Source organism: Geospiza fortis, unplaced genomic scaffold, assembly GCF_000277835.1.
Source record: "Geospiza fortis unplaced genomic scaffold, GeoFor_1.0 scaffold54, whole genome shotgun sequence".
Classification (NCBI taxonomy): domain Eukaryota; kingdom Metazoa; phylum Chordata; class Aves; order Passeriformes; family Thraupidae; genus Geospiza; species Geospiza fortis.
In genome coordinates, this window is record NW_005054301.1 from 15,485,407 (window position 1) to 15,503,829 (window position 18,423).

At 37.3% G+C, this 18,423-nt stretch overlaps 1 protein-coding gene across 1 annotated transcript in view; it reads left to right on the top strand.

The window, feature by feature from the left end:
• The first annotated feature begins 3,756 nt into the window (after positions 1-3,756).
• The window catches only part of GPHN (gephyrin), a 195,926-nt gene continuing 181,259 nt past the window's right edge, over positions 3,757-18,423 (top strand). Inside the window, exons 1-2 of the mRNA XM_031064763.1 lie at positions 3,757-4,015; positions 16,482-16,560. Coding sequence (XP_030920623.1) covers positions 3,757-4,015; positions 16,482-16,560 — 338 coding nt within the window. The remainder of the gene's footprint in view (positions 4,016-16,481; positions 16,561-18,423) is intronic.

Sequence of the window (18,423 nt, forward strand, 5' to 3'; positions counted from 1 at the left end):
TCTGTCTGGCTTTTGGAGCAGGTCTTGGTTTGTCCATCCAGTTCAAAGCATGACTAAAATATGTTTGTATAGGTGATCATATAAAGTCATTGATCTTTTTTATTTGATCTATAGTTATAAGCAGGAGGCTAGTTTAACCCTTTTTGCACTGCTCTAGCATCATTACATGTGAATTTTTAAAATAATTCAACTTTAGAATATTAAGGGACAACCCTTCTCAGTGGGTATGTAACACACTGTAGATTGCCAATGGTTTCAGATTACATCTTTCAGAAAGTTAAGTAGGCTTCAAAACAACTTTCTGTGCCACACAGAACTTTGTTTTTTGTTTGGGGGGTTTGCTTTTGTTTTGTTTTCAGGTTAGTTTTATTATATACTGATCATGGATTAGGACTTGTGATTTTGGACTTGTGTTCCAGAAGCAGTTTTCCACTTAGTCACCTAGGGAACATTAGTTTGAACAAATTTCTTACATCTGTTTTGGAAACGGACATTTTGTCTTGCTTGTTCCTTTTTTTTAAAAAAGAAAAAGAAATTAAGAACTTTTAGAAGATATGTGAAGATTTGTATAATCCTCACCCAAAATGGAAACACAGAAATTACTGTCCTTAGTATATTGAACTTCCTGGCTGAATGGCTGGGTGCAGAAAGTAGTGGTCTGTGGCCAAAGGTCCAGTTGGAGGGTGGTGACCTAGTTGTGGAGGGATAGAATGTAAGAAAATAAAGATAGTGCAGAAGGTAATCTCACACCTGAGGAGCTGCAGCTGTATCAATCACCAAAGATTAGGAACAGGCCTGCCCTTAATAGGCCACATCTGTGTCTAATTAGGATGAGTGATATAAAAGAGTGGGTTAGCTGGGTGAGGAGGGAGTTGGAGTTTGTTGGGTATGCTGTGAAGAAGGAGTCAGTGCTGTGAGGAGCTGCCCATGAGAAATTATTGAGAAGGTATGGAACTTTGCAATAAGATGACAACACCTAGTGACCCCCCAGGAGTCAATACTAGCTCCAGCCCTGTTCAACATCTTCATTGATAATCTGGAGGTTGGCAGCAGGTTTGCAGATGACACAAAGCTGGGATGAGTGGTTGGGTCATACTTCCATCTAGAAGGACTGTAAAAGGCTGGAGAAATAAGCCAGCCAAATTGTCTCTGAAGCCAAGACCTACTGGTTTTGGTAAGAATTTTCATCATTCTAATTAAAATACTTCATGCTTCCATTTAACAAATATGAAGAAAAAAGTTATTCTTAAGGTTACACTAATAACTAACACAAAATAACGACAATGATTGTTGCCTTTCCTTGGGAAAAGTAAATTTAATTACTGGGGTTTAGAATTAAATCCATTGAGATATCCTGTACTCTAAGGCATGGATGCATCTCATGTTTGGGAAGAAGAAGAAGTGCTGCCATTTTCTCTGGAAATGTAAGATGAGATTATTGACATACAGGGGGTTTTGCACATTTAATTGATATTCATATCTTTTAGAAATTTTAGAGGATGATAACTACAGATTTGACAGTGGGGTAAAAATTTAGTATTGTAGGTTGTATGCACTGTTTTGGCTTTAGCAAATTCTTTAGTTTATAATACATATATTTGTATAGAAATGTCTTAAAGCAAATAAGCCACACTTTGGACCTAGTTTTTGGTTTTCCTGGTATTTCTGACATCATAGAAAAAGTATATGAAGTTTTGCAAAGTAATGAGATTTTTTTAAATGGCTGCATATGAATGTTTATATGGATAGAGAGGAGGCACAAAATAGCCAATGTTGCTCTGCAAGTCATTAAAATACCCAAAAAAGTAATTCATGTTTTCTCTGTTGTAGATTTGTAGTATCTTCAGCCTGTCAAAAAGTGTGCAATAAAATAAGAAGGCAAGTTCTCCAGCTATACCTCGTTCCAACCCCCCTGCTCTGACTCCATACATGGTTCTTGATTTTAGGTCTGCTCTTCTGTAGCCATCTGTTCACTTCCTAAAATAGCACTGCTTGTGTCTCAATTTGGAACTTTTCTGATTATCCATAATACATTTTAACTTCCCTTTGAATGATACTCATTTTGATAGTGAGTTTTTTAATGCATTGCTGAATATGTATATATTAAGTAGTTGAACAGCAACTTTATAATTGCACCAAAGTTTTGAGTTGTCAAACATTAGAAATAATTCTTGGTTTTCAGTGTTTTCTGGTTTTGTAATTGTTTTGCATTGTTCTGAGTATTGCTTCATTTGGAATTAGTCAAATACCAAATTATAAATATGCTAGTAAGCTGAAAATGGTAGCACAAAGTCACACAGCAATTGCAGACTGATCCTCTGTTTGCAGTGATTCAGGGTGATGCATGTGTTGCCTGATTGTCTGCTGCTGGACTTGTGATGGACTAGAACAGATAAGAGCTCTATCTTGGTTTCCCTGATATTTATGACATAATAGAAAAGGTATATGAAGTTTTGCAAAGTAATGAGATTTTTTCAAATGGTTGCATATGAATATTTGTATCTACAAAGAGAAGGAACAAAATAGCCTTTTTGCCTTTCCACTCTCCACCATTGATTTTGCATGCTTTCTATCATACTATCTTTCATGTTCCTAATTTTCTGTAATGATTTACATGGTTTGACAGCTCTAATTTTATAAAATTCACTTGAAGTTACTCATCAAGTTGGAAAAACTCTGTTGGAAAGGAAACACGAGAAGGGGAAAGGGGAATTTGGCAGAGAAATGGATGGACAGCGTTTAAGTAATTTTTATAGGTAAAACAAGACATTATTACTGAAGAATTTCAAGAAAATATTTAGTGTGTATGCTTGGCTGTCAGATTTCTTCTGTCATAGAAATGCTGAAAGCCTTATACACTGTTGAAAATTATAAATGTTGACAATTTTAAAAGTCTAGTTGCTTACCTGCTCCATATTGATGGAACAGTTCTTTGGAGGAGTAAAGTGGCCTTTCTCAATGAACCGGTGAAGTTGCAAATGTGGGCTTTGGTTGTTTAATAGTGGTTATATTGGTAGTTTTCATTAAGACATTTAGATTTTTTATTTCTAAGTACTGAGGAACATTTTCAATATCTGTTATGATTTCTTATTATACTTGTGCAAATACACAGAAGTGATTTGTGGAATTCATCAAAACTGCATGGCAAACATGGATGTCAGGCATACCTAGAAATTTTAAGACCTTTTTTATTGTTTTTTTTAGTGACTACTGATTTTAAGAAGAATTGCAGAATAAACTAAGGAATGGTTCAATCCATTGGGTCTCCCATTCACTCAACAGCCCATTTAAGGGGGAATTTAATAATGTTGCAGGTCTCAGAATACACTAAAAAAAACAAAAAACATTTGGTAGAGAAGTGTTTTCGTCTTTCCCAGTTAAATTACCCTGATGTCTATTTCTATTTTTATAATCTTCAAATGGCTGGTTTAAAACATAACAGCTCAAAGATTTCAGTAAGGACAAAAGTAATTATATAATGATAGAAAATGACAGCAAACTTTTCAATGGCATATACGATTTTTATCTATTTTTGTTGGCTATTTGTGAGTAAACCATGAGGTTTACTGATGGTGCAGTAAAAAATAATGGTAATCCTATCATTCTAGTCATCCTTCCCCTCATTGTTGATCAAGCAAGAAAAACTCAGAGCAAATAAGGAAAACCAGTATACATTTATGAGCTGGAGTATCAGAACACCCACAAGAACATTACTCTTGATAGTGCTGTAACAGTGGCAAGAAATGAGCCCAGACAATGGATCATCACCTGTTTAGCCTTCCTGACTGCACCAGCCATGCAAATTCCCAGCCTGAGACTGGATCCCAGCCTGTGGTGCCAAGTGCTGCGGTGTGCCAGCAGGCAGGGGCACCAGAGGCAGGGCGTCAGGCAGGAGGGTTCTGGCATTGCCTGGGAGCATTGCCTGGGAACGCTGTTCCCGAGGGCTCTGCTGACAGGAGCCTCTCAGGATTGCTCTGCTGCTCTCCTGTGCAGGGCTGCTGCCTTGGCTGGGGGCGTAGGGCAGAAACCAGTGAGGGAGAACCCTTGGCAGGGTGCTCCACGTTGCCATGTTACCAATGTGGCAACTGCTGGCTTTCTTTTGAGCTGCAAGAAATTTACATGGAGTGTTCATATGGGGTGTCATTCTCCTACAAATGCCAGCATGGCTGGGTATGGTCCTGACAGCTGATTGATTGGTTTGATTCATTGCCTGGATAAGCAAACATATGAGACATGACAGGCTGTATAGGCTTTAAAGATTTCTCCCATTTTGTTGCTTGCTGTAGGCTTAGAATTAAATATAGTTAAAGATTTGGAATCAGCAAAGAGAGGGAACTAAAAGTTAAGAAAAAGGAGTAAAATATCAGTGTGACAAGATTATTTCCAGAATATATAATTTTTTCCCTGTTCAGGTGAAGAAAAGATGATGTATTTATTCACATCTAACAAACACTGACAGCAATAAAATGACAATATTGTGTGTTTAGGAGTAAGATGTTCAGGAATAGAAGTGACTGTGAGACCCTGAAAGACAAAATAAAGCAAATGAGCGGCAAGATAATGTCAAAAGTTATGTTTAAGTAGAAAAGACAAATAGGAGAAATAATGTAGGGTACCTAATGCATCAGTACTTCTAATTTCATTGTAACTAATAAGGAATGAAATTTTGAGCATGGCTAAAATACAGTAGCTCAGAAAAGAGTCTACTGTAAACAGAATGATGTGAATGGATGTGCTTAAACATTTGGAGGACCATTCACAGGAGGAGAAGCTGGGCTACAGTTCTCTGGGCTCATGTCAGATTAGGGTTGCATAGGACTGGAAAGCCCTTCTATTACTGCCTTACACCTGCTATTAAAGTAGGCAAATTGTAAACCAAAAAAAGAAAAAAAATTACATGCAATCCTTGATTAGCCACATAGAGTTGTTGTTTAAAATATCTGATTGTAAAAGTATGGCAAAATTCCAGAAAGAGAATGAACAGCAAACTTCACCATGTAATCAGGACTGCAATCAAGACTTGGTAGTCCTGAATGTTGCAACTCTGTGAGTGAGCATCAACAAAGGTACACAAATGTAAAGCTTATTCCTGGTATAATTCCTTAGCTTATTTTTAGCGTCCCTATTTTTATTTTCTGTATTTCAGGTTTGGTGGAGCATATGTTTCAAGTGGTATATGAAGCATGACTTGTAGTACTCTGGAATAATTTGAGATTGTAATTTTAATAATTAGTTGAATGAGTGAATGATGAAAACACTTAGCATTTAAACTGTTTTCCAGGTTTTTCACAGCTCACTGAGATAATTGGCTTAGTTCCAACTAAGGATCCTCCCAGCTGGAAGAAATGACAAGAGGCTTTGGTTCCCACTTTCAAAGTTTATTAATAAGCATTAGGAACAGACATGTGGAAACAAATGAAGCCTGACATGAAGGATTGATTATGTCATTTCTTTGAGCCAGTTGCATGAAAAGTGGTCAACTCCAGAGCTGTTAAAGTAGGCACAGTTTATAAGCATAATGTTAAAATAAACAAAACATTGGAAAGAAGTTTAACTCAAAGAAAATGAAAGATTTTAGAGACAGGGAGTAAGGGATAAATCTGTTTCTTTTAGAGTTGTTTCATGAGCTACAGGCTTTCTGGTGAGATATCCTCTCCTCCCATGACACCTGAGTGGAACTTGTCCCGCTGAGATCTTCACCACTACAGATAGCAGTGAACGAAACATAAACAATATTGAAAATCTTGGTTTATAGAATCTGCGCTTTCCTGTGTAGGATTTAATATCAGCACTTTTTTGTTGATGGCAGCTCAATGTTCTGGAAAGACCTATGGTACGTTTCCAGGTTGTTTTGTAGAAACAGTTTCCCACTGCTTGTGATAATTGCAGACCCCTGGCAAGCCAGCAAAAATCTGAAACAGCATGACTGGTTCAGCTTTGCGTACATGTGACTGTGCTTCTTCCAGGAACTAGAAGGCTCTTTACATGCTTTTATGCCACTGTGAATCTGGGCTAATAGACCCTGTCATGGCTGAGGTGGCGCCATGTGAGGTTAGCTTGGGTGTGTGTGGCATTTCCTGACCTAAGCCTACACAGTCGCATTAGAGTGTCTGGGGTCAGTCAGTGCTGATCAGGATTTCACCTACGTGCCCCAGTGCTGGTCCTGCTGTATCCAAGCTGGTGCTGGTGCTGCTAATGGGATGTCTCTGCCTTATGGTCTAGATTTAGCCAGACTCTTCAGTTCAAACAGAGATCTTTTGCCAGTCAAATGCTGCATCTGGGCAAGTGAGACCTACCAGAAACAGTGTTGGGTTGAACCCAGGGAAGAGAGCAGGCTCTGTGGATTGCTATGTTGTGATAACTGTCTGCAGGGCTGTGTCCCTCCACTACCTGAGGTGTTATTTGACTTCCGATAATGGAAAGTTGATTGTAAAAAGAAAACAATATGGGGGTAGATGCTTTTTAAACAAGCAGCAGGATTTATTGTAATGACCTTTCTTTTTCTTGACCACTTCTGCTATTGGGTGTTTGTTGCTTTTTTTTTCTAGGTACAGTTGAAAATCACTCCTTAAAGTGTTTCTATTTTGAAGCTGTCTGTTTTGTACTGCCACTAGTTTTAAGGAGGCTTAAGAGTACTAGTACAAAAAAGATATCTTAAGAAGTGCTTATGTTTTGGACAAAGAGGAACTGTCCTATTTTTAAAGATTATTGCAACCGCTTTTTATAATACTGTTTTTTTCCACTTTCATGAAGAATTTTACCATAAGCTGTCAAGAATTCACATTTAATGAATTGAAAATGCTAAACTTATGGATGTAATTTGCTTCATAATGAGATTTAGGGAAAAATAGAGTAAAACAATTACATTGTCATCTAAACAATATTTAATTATACAAAGTATATTAGTAGTTTTATAAAATTATTTTCTACTCATATTCTCATGTTACATTATTAAATTATACTGATTTGCTTAAATATTTAATCTTCTTCTTGTGAAAGTTAATAATTTAAGGGTCCCTTTGCATGAATGGACATCCTTATATCTAATAAGTAAATAGCTACAACTGAATTCTAATGTCAACATCTTTTCATCATCTCTGCTAACAGTACAAAATTATGCCTTTTATACCTCAGTATGGTGTTTGTAGGGCCTCAGTTCAGAGCTTTGCACATAGAGTTGTGCTAAATAAATGGTTATTGTGTAATTGCTTAAAGGAGGCTCTTCTGTCCCAAGTGATTCCTTCAGCAAGCAAACTGAAGGGGACAGGCACACCAGACTAGGCCCAGGTGCTAGTTTTGTCTAAAAAATCAAAGAGATAATGTCTTTTTCTTCAAGTCCTTGCCTGTAGTGGAGTTGCCTACAATACATGTTCTGGTTTATGTGCTAACTGGTATTATTTTGCTATGATTACATCTTCAGGCTTTCAAATCTTATAGCTGTATATGATTTAACACCATTCAGTCTGGAGTTGCACTTGATTGTCACTGGGATTTCTGCAGTTTTATTAGCTCACTAGTACATTTAGTGTTCTGCTTTCTCCTAATTTCTGTGACTCTTGGCTTGCGTCACTCCCCTGGTCCAGTACTGTTGATGACCTTTAGCTGCTTTTACTTGAACTCAGAAGATGAACCCAAAATCCTCAGTAAGACAGCCACTTTGTGATCTGATCCTGGATCTCCTCCAGCTCCATACCTTGTCTATGCATGTGCCTTCCTGTAATCCTCCTTGGATATCCTGTAGTGTACCTGTGGATTCACGGAAAGCACCTACTCAAGGCATAGATACAATGACTAGGGGAATCATGGATTCACAGAGTGGTTGGATTTGGAAGGGACCTTAAAGATCATCTCATTCCAACTTCCCTGCCATGGATACCTTCCACCAGACCAGGCTGCCCCATCCAACCTGGCCTTGAACACTTCCAGGGATGGAGCATCCACAACTTCCCTGGACAACTTGTTCGAGTATCTCACCACTGTCACAGTAAAGAATGTCTATTATCCAATCTAAAACCTACTCTCAGTTTAAAGCCATCACTCCTTGGCCTATCACTAAATGCCCTCGTAAAAATTCTCTGTCCTGCTGTCTTGTAGCCCTCTTTAGGTACTAGAAGGTGCTGTAAGGTTTCCCTCTCAGAAACTTCTGTTGCCCGGGCTGAACACCCCATCTGTCTTAGTCTGTCTGCACAGGATAAGTGCTCCAGCCCTCTAATCAACTTGGTGGTCTTCCCCTGGACTCTTTCCAAAAGGTTGATGTCCTTCCTGTGCTGAGACCCCAGAGCTGGATGCAGCATTCCACCCAGAGTAGAGCAGAAGGGCAAATTCCCCTCCTTTTCCCTGCTGGCCACAATTCCCTGGATGCAGCCCTGGATACAATTGGCTTCCTGGGCTGGGAGTGCACACTGCCAGCATGGCATGACATGGACATCACACAATGGGTGTCTCAAGAAGCACAAAGTGACTTCTGTTTCTTCCCGCCCTTTTTTACTACATGTTTCTGAGGTGGCTTCTTTGGACAGTGTTTGATAGGCAGTGTTGAACAGTGCAGAGAATACCTCCGTTTCATTAAGGAGGAAGAGTTACCAGATTTCTGGTGTCTGGGGCTGTATGAGATGTGAGCAGAAGACAGACAGGACACTGAGGCCCTGGGCTCTGTGGGTTGGTCCTGGAGGATTATCTACCTACCACAGGTCTGTATGCATTTAGCTGTGCCGCAATGCAAAGAGGGGTGTTGTTCAAGCCACAATGTGAAGTTTCATAAATCCTTTAAATCCTGCCATTACTGAATGGTGCAAGCCTGTGGTCACAGGTCCCTAATACTGGAGTGGTTCATTTGAATGCAGTGTTTATAGATAGAATATATCACTAGGAAAATGTAGTATAGTTTTTCATATAGTTATTCTGGTGGTTCTTAATCAAGCTGGCAGATAATTTGTGAAATGTGTTAACATCTTGCATCAGCATACTTTGTCATATTCAAAAGTGCATCTAGCTGAGGTTGACGATATACTTCATCAGTGTACTCTGCAACCAAGGATCCATTTAAAATGGGCCTATATAAGGTGCTGTAAATTGTTTCCAGTGTTGTTAACTAAGAAACTAAACATAATCTTTTCCTGAACTAAATAACATACAAGAAAACTAAGTTTAGAGATAAGAATTTTATCTTTTTCAAGGTATTGAAAAAACAGACATCCTCTAAAGAAATCACAAAAGGTGAAAATCATTATCTCCTTGTAAAGACTGCCCTTTAGAGGAAGGATTCTCCACGTCTCCAAGTACAGCTGTTCTAACCTGTGGTAGAACTAAAAATTTCACAGAAGTCTGAGATATTACTATTCAAAGGTACTTAGCTTTTAGTTGTTACTGTTGGTTTAATTCTTCTCTTCCCCTCTCTTGGATGTGCTTGCCTTCTATACTTTTCCTCCCCATCCTGGAGTTTTTTATGGTTTTATAGCAACTTCTTCTGGAAACTTCTTATTGGAAATACATGTTGGGAAAAAAAAATGCGCATTAAACACAAACTAATTTATCTCCAAAAACAAGAACCCAAAGAAAAGAATTCATCAAGTGCTTGGTATTCATAGCTTCAAGGAACCTAATTTTTTTATTGGGTACAAACAATTAGAAGTATTGCTAATGCTGCATCTCCAAAGAGTTGAATGTCTTCAATGATTTGATATTTTTCTTCTGAAGTTCACCTGATCACTGCAGCGATTACACTGACAGTGCTATGGAGTTGAAACTCAAGCTTGTTAAATATTAGATTAAAACCCAGTGCAGAATTTGTAGCCTGAGGCTGCACAAATATTGTAAAATTTAAATGATAAATCATTTGAGAGAGGCATAACCTGGTAGACTAATGGATACACAGAAAAAAATGCCTCATTTAGTTGCTGTTAGAAAATGGGAGAAACCCTGGGGAGGTTTAGAAGTTCATAGCCTTCAGAGAAACTCTAACATAGATTTCACAACATTAGCTACTGTGGTGCAGAATGCTTCAGGTCTTCTAGAACAATTTCTGTGTCATTTAATTTATCCTTAAATCTTTTGAGAACAAGTCTGCGTGCTTTCCTTGCCCTCACTATTATTATAGAAGGTTTTTTAGTGAGGGTTCACCTCTCTAACTCTTTGAAAATTATGCTCTGTTTCTTATGATTTCCTCACAGTTAAATTTCTTCTGCAATAGAAGAAATATTCTTTTCTCCCTCTGATATTTGTTTTGCTGTTGTATTTACATAAACTCACCAGCAGCTACCATCAAATGATTTTTTTTTCTAAGCTAATCAAGTTCTTTTCACTTCCCCTGCTATCTTACTTCTCTTTATCATTACAACAGCCTTCCTTTACATCTGGTTTACAAGTGACATTATTGCTTATGTTTTCTAGAAAAAGAAAAATCATAGGATCACATTTCTAACTTGTATTTCTGGTTTATGATCATCCTGTTTTTCTGTAGGTCACCTGAACCTTTCCCTTCTGTTGTTCCAGTACCTTAGCTCCTTTTTTATGATAGTACTTATTTGTCAATCTGTGAGGATACCATTCTGGATTTATGTGGTGATAGCAAATGGCATTTAGATCGCAAGTTCTTAGGAAATCAGCCTGCCTTATTGCTGCTACTCACAGACAACATATTTTCTTGGCAATTACAAGCATTTGCAGTTTGCATGGAGACTCATAGTTCTTTTAATTCTGGAAATACGTCAGAGATTTGTGTGCAGATATACAAATGGTATAAATGCTGCTCTTAAAATTAATTTGCTGTCTTCTTTGATAGATGGGGAGAAGGTGCTACAAAATTTCTGTAATGTGCCATCTGTTTTATGTATGTTTTCTGGTTGACATGCACTAACTTGAAAAATGTGACAGTAGCAGAGAAAAAAGGCAGCATTATTTATCTGTGGTGTTACTGTCCATGGGACCCATAAAATACCTCAAAATCATTTTAATATTAAAAGAATCAATATTCTGGTGCTTTCCTTTGCCTTCCATAAAGTATGCCTTATGGGACATATATAGCACATGTATAGGACAAGAATTCTGTGTTTGCTGGAGAAAACAGGTTTCAAGGGGAGATGTTTTGAGGTCTGAGAAAAAATTCTGTTACCTTCCTAAACCCTAAAACCCTAAGCTTCCCTACCAGAGTTTGTTTTTCCTTTAAGTCAACTAAATGTATAATAGGTAAAGAAGATGCTTGCTGCCTTGCGTATAAGGTTGGGCCCATAAAAGCAAAACACTTCAATCCTGAACTGTTTGCACAGAGTACATGGAACAGAACCACCTGAATCTGGAACAAGACTTCTGAATAATGCTTCTTGCAAGCAAAACCAGACTCTGGAGTACCGCACTGTGCTAGACCAGTACTTTTCAGAACATCCCAAGTGTACTAAATATATTTTTATATTTATTAACTGGTGACTGAATCTGTTGTAAAACCTAGATACATAAATGACCCTGTAAAAAGAGGGGTAAGGTAAGGACTTGTCAAAAATACTATTGGTAGATGAAGAGGTCTTAAGAATAAGAAGTAAATTTAGGAGATATTATCTCTAAAAGACAAAAATGTAAGAAACTGATATCTTATATTTCAGTCCGTACTGTTTGAGGTTGTAGTAGTCCGTGTATTTTCAAACTAATAGTGCATTGGTGACTGTCTTCCTGACAGTCAAGATTTGTTGTCAAGATGATTTTTATTTACAGGCAGTCACAACTGATCTAAAAGTATTTCTGAATTCTGGGAACCTAGCGGAAAAATTGGCAGGTAATAGTAGTTTTCTGGAATCACATATTGGGTATGGGGGAGGTTGTGGCAGCAGCTCTGACCGCAGAGAGCAATGCACAACTCTCCCAGGCATTGTCCTGAGGAAGGCTGTGAGAAGATCAGAAAAAAAGAGAAAAACAATTCTTATCTTCACTTGCTGCACCTGTTGTTGTGCACATGTGGAATGTGTTATGGAGAATTGTTTACCAAAGGGTGGTTTCTTAATTGGCCAGTGGTGATGGTGTTTGCATTGAAGGACCAATTGGGTCCACCTGTGTTGTGACTGCCCATAAGAGCGATGGATTTTTTAGTAAGTGTAGTACAATAAAGTGAGAGATCAGCCTTCTGAGAATCATGGAGTCAATGCTAGCTATTACCTGGCTGGGGGCCTGCAACAACAGGAGGTAATTGTTAATTTTCTTTACAAAACTATAAAAATTCACTTTTTGAGAGTGGTTATTGCATTTTTTTCTAAATCATATAAATATGAAAATCACTGTTATCAGCGGTAGATTTGGAAGTGATTTGATCTAAAGAGAGCTCTTCTTTGAGTACTTTCTGTAGGGTAGGAGATTGAATGACCTTTTTAAGGAGCGACATGGTTTTCAAATTGTAGGACATTTAAAAATAAAATTAAAACAAGGATACATTTTGCAACAGATTGTGACCTGCCACTACTTGAAGAAAATATTAGTTTGCCTTCAGAGTTACAGAACTTTTCATTTTGGAAATCAACAGGCTAATAATCTAGTTCTCTTCAGTATGGTCTCATTTAAAACCCTGCTAAAGAAAGCAAAGGGAAAAAAAAATCACATGGACAAATTTAGAAGTTCACAAATGCCAAGTGGGAAGGCTTCACAACTGTTGTAAATTGGATGTTTGCACATTAAAGTGTGAATGCTGATTTTAACCTTTCCATCGGGAATTTTGTATGCTGTGTAATTGACAGGTGAGAGCTATATTCCCTTATTAGCTTCCCACCTCTGTTACTTCCTAGGCACAAGACTAGACAGGGGTGAGAAACAGAACATCAGTAATAGAAACCGGGAGCTGGAAGTAGGATGAATGTTGGGGAAAATTGGAGCTATTGCTAAATCCAGTTTGCTTTGATACATGTAACAGCTCACTTGGAAATCAAACTGTGCGATCCATGTTCAGGGATTTTGCCTCGCTGTGATGTTTTTGAGCCTGTGTTTTGTTCAGTTGATGCCTGTGATATTTGTGCCAATATTTGTGTATTAGGAACATTTCTGGCACCTCACAGTCAGTCATTGTAGGTGCAATACTCCATAGAGCACATATGTGCTTTGGGGTGCTATTTTTGTAGTCATTTGCCACGTCTCTGAGGAAGTACCAGTGGGGGTACTTCCCCCAGAAGTACCCAAGCAGACCAGAGGCTTGATGTATGTGTAGAGAGGACCAGCTAACAGTTCTGTATCTCTCCAGAAACCATCCACTCAACAATGCTTAAAATACTAGCTTTTATACAGTTTTGGAGGGTTAAAAAATAAAAATTTAATTTTGGAGCAAGACAATAAAACCCTATATGGGTGTTATGTTCATATAGATGTCCTATGCAAAAGTATCCCTTGGTTGTGCTTCAAAGAGAAGTCAGGCATGGCCTTACTGTGTCTGTAGTACAATTTGTGGCTGTGCTGCAAAGTTTTCATCTACCTTTTCCCTCAAACCACCATTGATCACCCTGATGTTTCTGCCATACCATCACAGTTTCCTGTTTAAAATAAATAGCTCTCATTTCAGTTAGGGTATATGTTATTTTTTAAATATGTGCAGGGTTGATTTAAAGTTTTCTAAGCTGTGAGAAATAGACTATCTGCTCTGCTTGATTGCTTCCACCTTGCATTTATTGCTGAACATTTGTTTTATTTATTTATAAGAGTTTGCAAGGATGTGAAGGGGCAAGGCTGTGCTTGTATACAGACCAAGTGCTTATTCCAGCCTATTCCAATGAATTATTTCCACTGACTGGAAATTCTCCTGTTGCTATCCATGCTAGTCATTTTATTGGTTGTTATAGTCAAATGTTAGTATTAACTAAACTCTTGGAATTCTTGATTGTTAAAACTAGATTTGGAATTTTTTACATTTATCTGTAGCATCTGTGTTTTCTAAATCCAGCTACAACAGTACTCTAAGAGACTTTCTTACCAACTTGCAGCTACACATTGCTCTAACTCTCCTACAATCGAAGAAAACAAGGGAGACAAGATTTATACATTTTTCAAAGTTTGTAGGTATTTGATGTTGAATTAGCCTTACTAGCAAATGCTTTATTTGCCAAGGTCTACTAAGTAGAGGGAAGGTTTGCAATTTAAAATTCATTAATAAAGAGTGTTATAATATTGGCTTTATGTTGAGACAAGTAGAACAAAGACTGTCTCTGACAAATCTAGGGATTCGTTTTAAACATTTTTATTTGAAACACGTTTTGTGTTTTAAACATCATGAGTTACAGATAAATAATGGCCAGTTTTACTGATAAGATAATTTTATTTTGTCATTTTTCATTTTGCCTTTAAAAAACTTTTGAGATAAAGACGCTAGTTTCCTCAATTATCACTGTGATTGCTTGCCATGAGGAGATTGGAGGAGACACTAGAGAAATGCAGCATGTTTAGATTAAATATTTAATGCTTAAAAATGTTTGATTTCTCAGTAGTGAAAAAACAGTGTTGAGCATAATTTTTATTCGTGATGTAGTGTGTTAGCATGGGAGATATGTTTATACATTGGTAGTGTAGGATTTAGGACAAGACTGTAGATAAAATGTTCTGTTTGCTGTTTTGTTGCCAAACTTGACAAGAAGCAAATATAAACTATCAAATATCAATGTAGGTGGGAATTTTTTCTCTCATAAAATCCAACATGTATTTGTTTGTGGATCTGCTAATCTTGGAATTACTCCTTTAACTGAAGAGTTGAGATCCACTCAAGGGTCTTGGGTTCAGTGTAATAGGTGGGGATGGAAATGAAAAATTCTTGAAGGCTCAAGCTGCTCTCTCAGAGCTTGCCTGGCAGTGGGGGAAGTGCTTGTGAGCTCAGTACAGGTGACTTTCAGTTTGTTATACAGGCAATTATGAACTTGTCATGGGAGGAACAAGCTGAGAGTCTGGGCTTAGTTAGCACAGGTAGCTGTTGTTTAAAATGAAGATCTGAGACAAAAGAAGTACCTCAAAGACAAGAGAGCCCTTGTGAAAGACTGAGGGCTTTCAGGGATGGTGTGCAGCAGGCAATTGTTAGGTACGGTTTTCAGAGACAGTGGGGGAGAGAAGCTTAGGGTAGTCTTTGGTTATTACTCTGTTCAGGTGAGTGTTTTCAACACTTGACAAATACCTCTCTCACAGTCATAAGCTGTCAGGCTTTGTCTGAGGGCCAGGGCTACTACCTGTTTCATCAGCTACCCCAGCCTCTTCTTCTGGGTTGCTTTCTTCCAATACGTGTCGTTCCCAGCAGACTTACCAGGTTTCACGCTTGTGAGATGCATTGCCAATGAGAGGTCCTAGTAGAAACATTTTGCAGTTTTGTAGTATGTTAGGTAGGTCTGTCACTGTATGTGTTGTAATCTGTGAAAACAATGTATTTTGGGAATGATTTGCATTTTCTTGATGCTGGTGATGCACATGAATACTTAGAGATGTAAATTAAAGAGAGTAATTTGCATTTAGAGAGAAAAAAGTAGGAACACTTGCTTTTGCAGTGATTTAAACACATCCCTGTTCACCAAATGTGAAGCTGTATTCTGTGTTGTAAGATGTTCAATAATGCATTTCTTCATAAACTTTGTCTCACAGATTACCTTGCCCATTAAGGGAAGTTGATCCTTACACTGATTTCTCCATATCACAACCTCTGAGTCCTTCAGAAAATTTCTGACTACAGCAAACAACTAATTCCTTTAAACTGATGCTGTGTTGTTCTAAAAGTGTTTGTGCCACTACTCTTTTTCCACCTCTCAAACTGACTGTGGTGTTATTTGAGAGAAATGAGATGGTTTCTAGGATTGGAGTACATGTGCTGAGAGACTTAGCCAAGAGAAAAAATTTGGAGTTTGAGGTTTAAGTCTCTTCTGGTTTTTTTTCTTTTAATTAGTGAAGAAAATGAAAGCACACTAATGCTCTTTAAAACTTCTGTGACATTTACTGTAATTTCAGTTATTACAGTAACTAGCTGCTTTGCATGAACTTTATAAGTTATTTATAAGTTGCTTGAATAAATTTTGCTCTTAATTACTTGTTTTGGTTATTGCTCATATTAAACATTTTTGCTAACCATGAATAACTACGAACTTAAATACAAAGGAGCTCTCACTGTTTCTGATTAAGTATATTGATCAGTGCATGATTAAAAACTCTCCTGTTAAATGTATGGACAAGTGTGTACCTGTGCATCCACGTGTTTGAGATTTCTTTTGCCTTCAGGTGGACAAGTAGTGAGTTCACCACCTGGAATTTGTGCAGTTTATTTCTGCGTAAGCTGTGATACAGTGTTTTTCACTTTCCATTGAATTGACTTATCTTTGAATTAGGTGGAACCTCAGTGAAAATCAGACTTTATATACGAATGTTCAAATTCCAGCCAATGCCAAAAAGCATTTTTAGTTAATCAAAAGAACTGTGCTCCATTCTTAAATTTCCACCTTTTTTTTCCTATTTTGTTTGGTTTTGTTTTGTTTAAATTTTATTTCTATTTTTTTTAGTGAGTGACAGTTGCTTCAGGAACCTTGCCGAGGATCGTAGTGGGATAAACCTTAAAGATCTGGTCCAAGACCCTTCTTTGTGAGTATCTGGCTCTTATTGCTAAGCAAAGAAAAGCTTCTTCCTGATATCCTTGTGAGTAGTTTTGTAATTATATGAAGAAGTAGTATGTTGAAGTACACATAATGCTTTAGTGGTTTATGCTTGCCAACTTGTTAGCCTTTAATACAAGCAAGTATTATTAAAACCACCTTGTTTCTAATATAATTCTGAAGTAACATCCAGAGAGCACATACAGTAAAGGGTTTAAGAGTCATCAGAGGTAACAGATTATGCATGCTGGTATTTCTATAGAGGACTTGTATGCACATTGTTGCCCCTCCTTTTTTAAGGAAGAATTGCACATAAATTAGAATATTACAGGATAATTATGTTATTATTAATTACTTTAACATCTAGAATCTGTTTTCTTTGTATCTGATTTCATACAGCTGATAGGCGTTTCTTCCTCTACTACCTGTTTCAATTTAAGTATATGTGCACATGGTCTAAATTTTGCTTCATCACAAGACTGCTAGTCTTTATCTCAGTATTGTATCTTTCTCTAAAATAAAATTCAATCTCATGACCTCTGAGACAGACTTGAAATTGTATCAGACCTTCTTTGTCTTCCATTTTTTTGTTTGTTTTTTGGGTTTGTGGGGTTTTTTTTCTTGTCTGTTAACTCTAGTACTAGCTGAAAATGTTCTTGCTAGTGTGTGAGTGCACCACTTGTTATGAGGGAAGGGAAAAAGAGAAAAAAAATCACATATTTTTAACATGAATGACAGTGCGTTCCACAGTGAGATCTAATGCGATGGTCCTTGCTGCTGAAAGAGCAGATTTTTCAGTATTGATTGAGAAGTAGTGAAAAATAAGGTGTATTTGGCATCTTATTTCAGTTACAGGGATTTATACTATTTAGGTAGATGCAGAATTAATTTTGCTGTGTTCCTGTAAGTAAATGATATATATGCATATGTACATGCATTCTTGGGCAATTTTGACATCATGTATGTAACTGATGATTTATACATCTGAAATGATAGAGGTACAAGGGGCAAGTATACTTGTTGCTTGATATATGCAGAGTGGATGCAATAGATAACTTTTTAATAGTTACTGTTTAAGTGTTGAAGTCAAGCCTATTTTAAAGGTCCTAATTTTCAAAATTTTTCTGTTGAGTGGTATTTTTTTGAGTATTTTTGATTGGTTGGTTGGCTTTGTTGATTCATTTTTGTTTGCTTGCTTTAGAATTGTATGTGGGTTTTGGAGCTGCAGGTAGGCTTACATGCTTACATGCTAGTTTTGGGCTTGCACCTCTTGAGTTTACTCTCAAAGGTTGAATTGCCTTTGTTGTAGAATTAGTACTTTCTGTGGTTTTTTACCAGAAGTGGAGTCTTTTCATTTTCTTCCTTGACCATAACTCATGTGAAGAATATTGTAATGAATTATCGTAATGTTCAAAAGAAATTAAATGGATTTCTGTTTCTTATAGCATAAAAAGCACAAGTGACTGCAACATAGCCATTTTTGTCACTTTGAAAGACTTAGTAAAGTCTCAATACATGTTAGGTTTCAAGGGCTGCTTATGATACTTTGCTATATGACAATGAAAGAAAAATGTCCTCTTCCTGACAAATTATAGGAATGTATACACTTGGGTTTATCTTTCCAGATTGAAATTCTTGCTATATTATGACTGAACGCCTATAAAGAGTTCTTGCAAAATGTGTGATAGTGTGACTGAATCTCCAAAATGAAGAAACCATCTAAGGCAATATTGTCCAACCCAGCCTTCTGTAGATGACTCTTAAGATCCCACGGGATCTGAATTCTTTGTTATGCAAAGGACAGCATTGGGATGAAGCAGGGGAGTGCCAGACAAAGAGATGTTTTAATCTT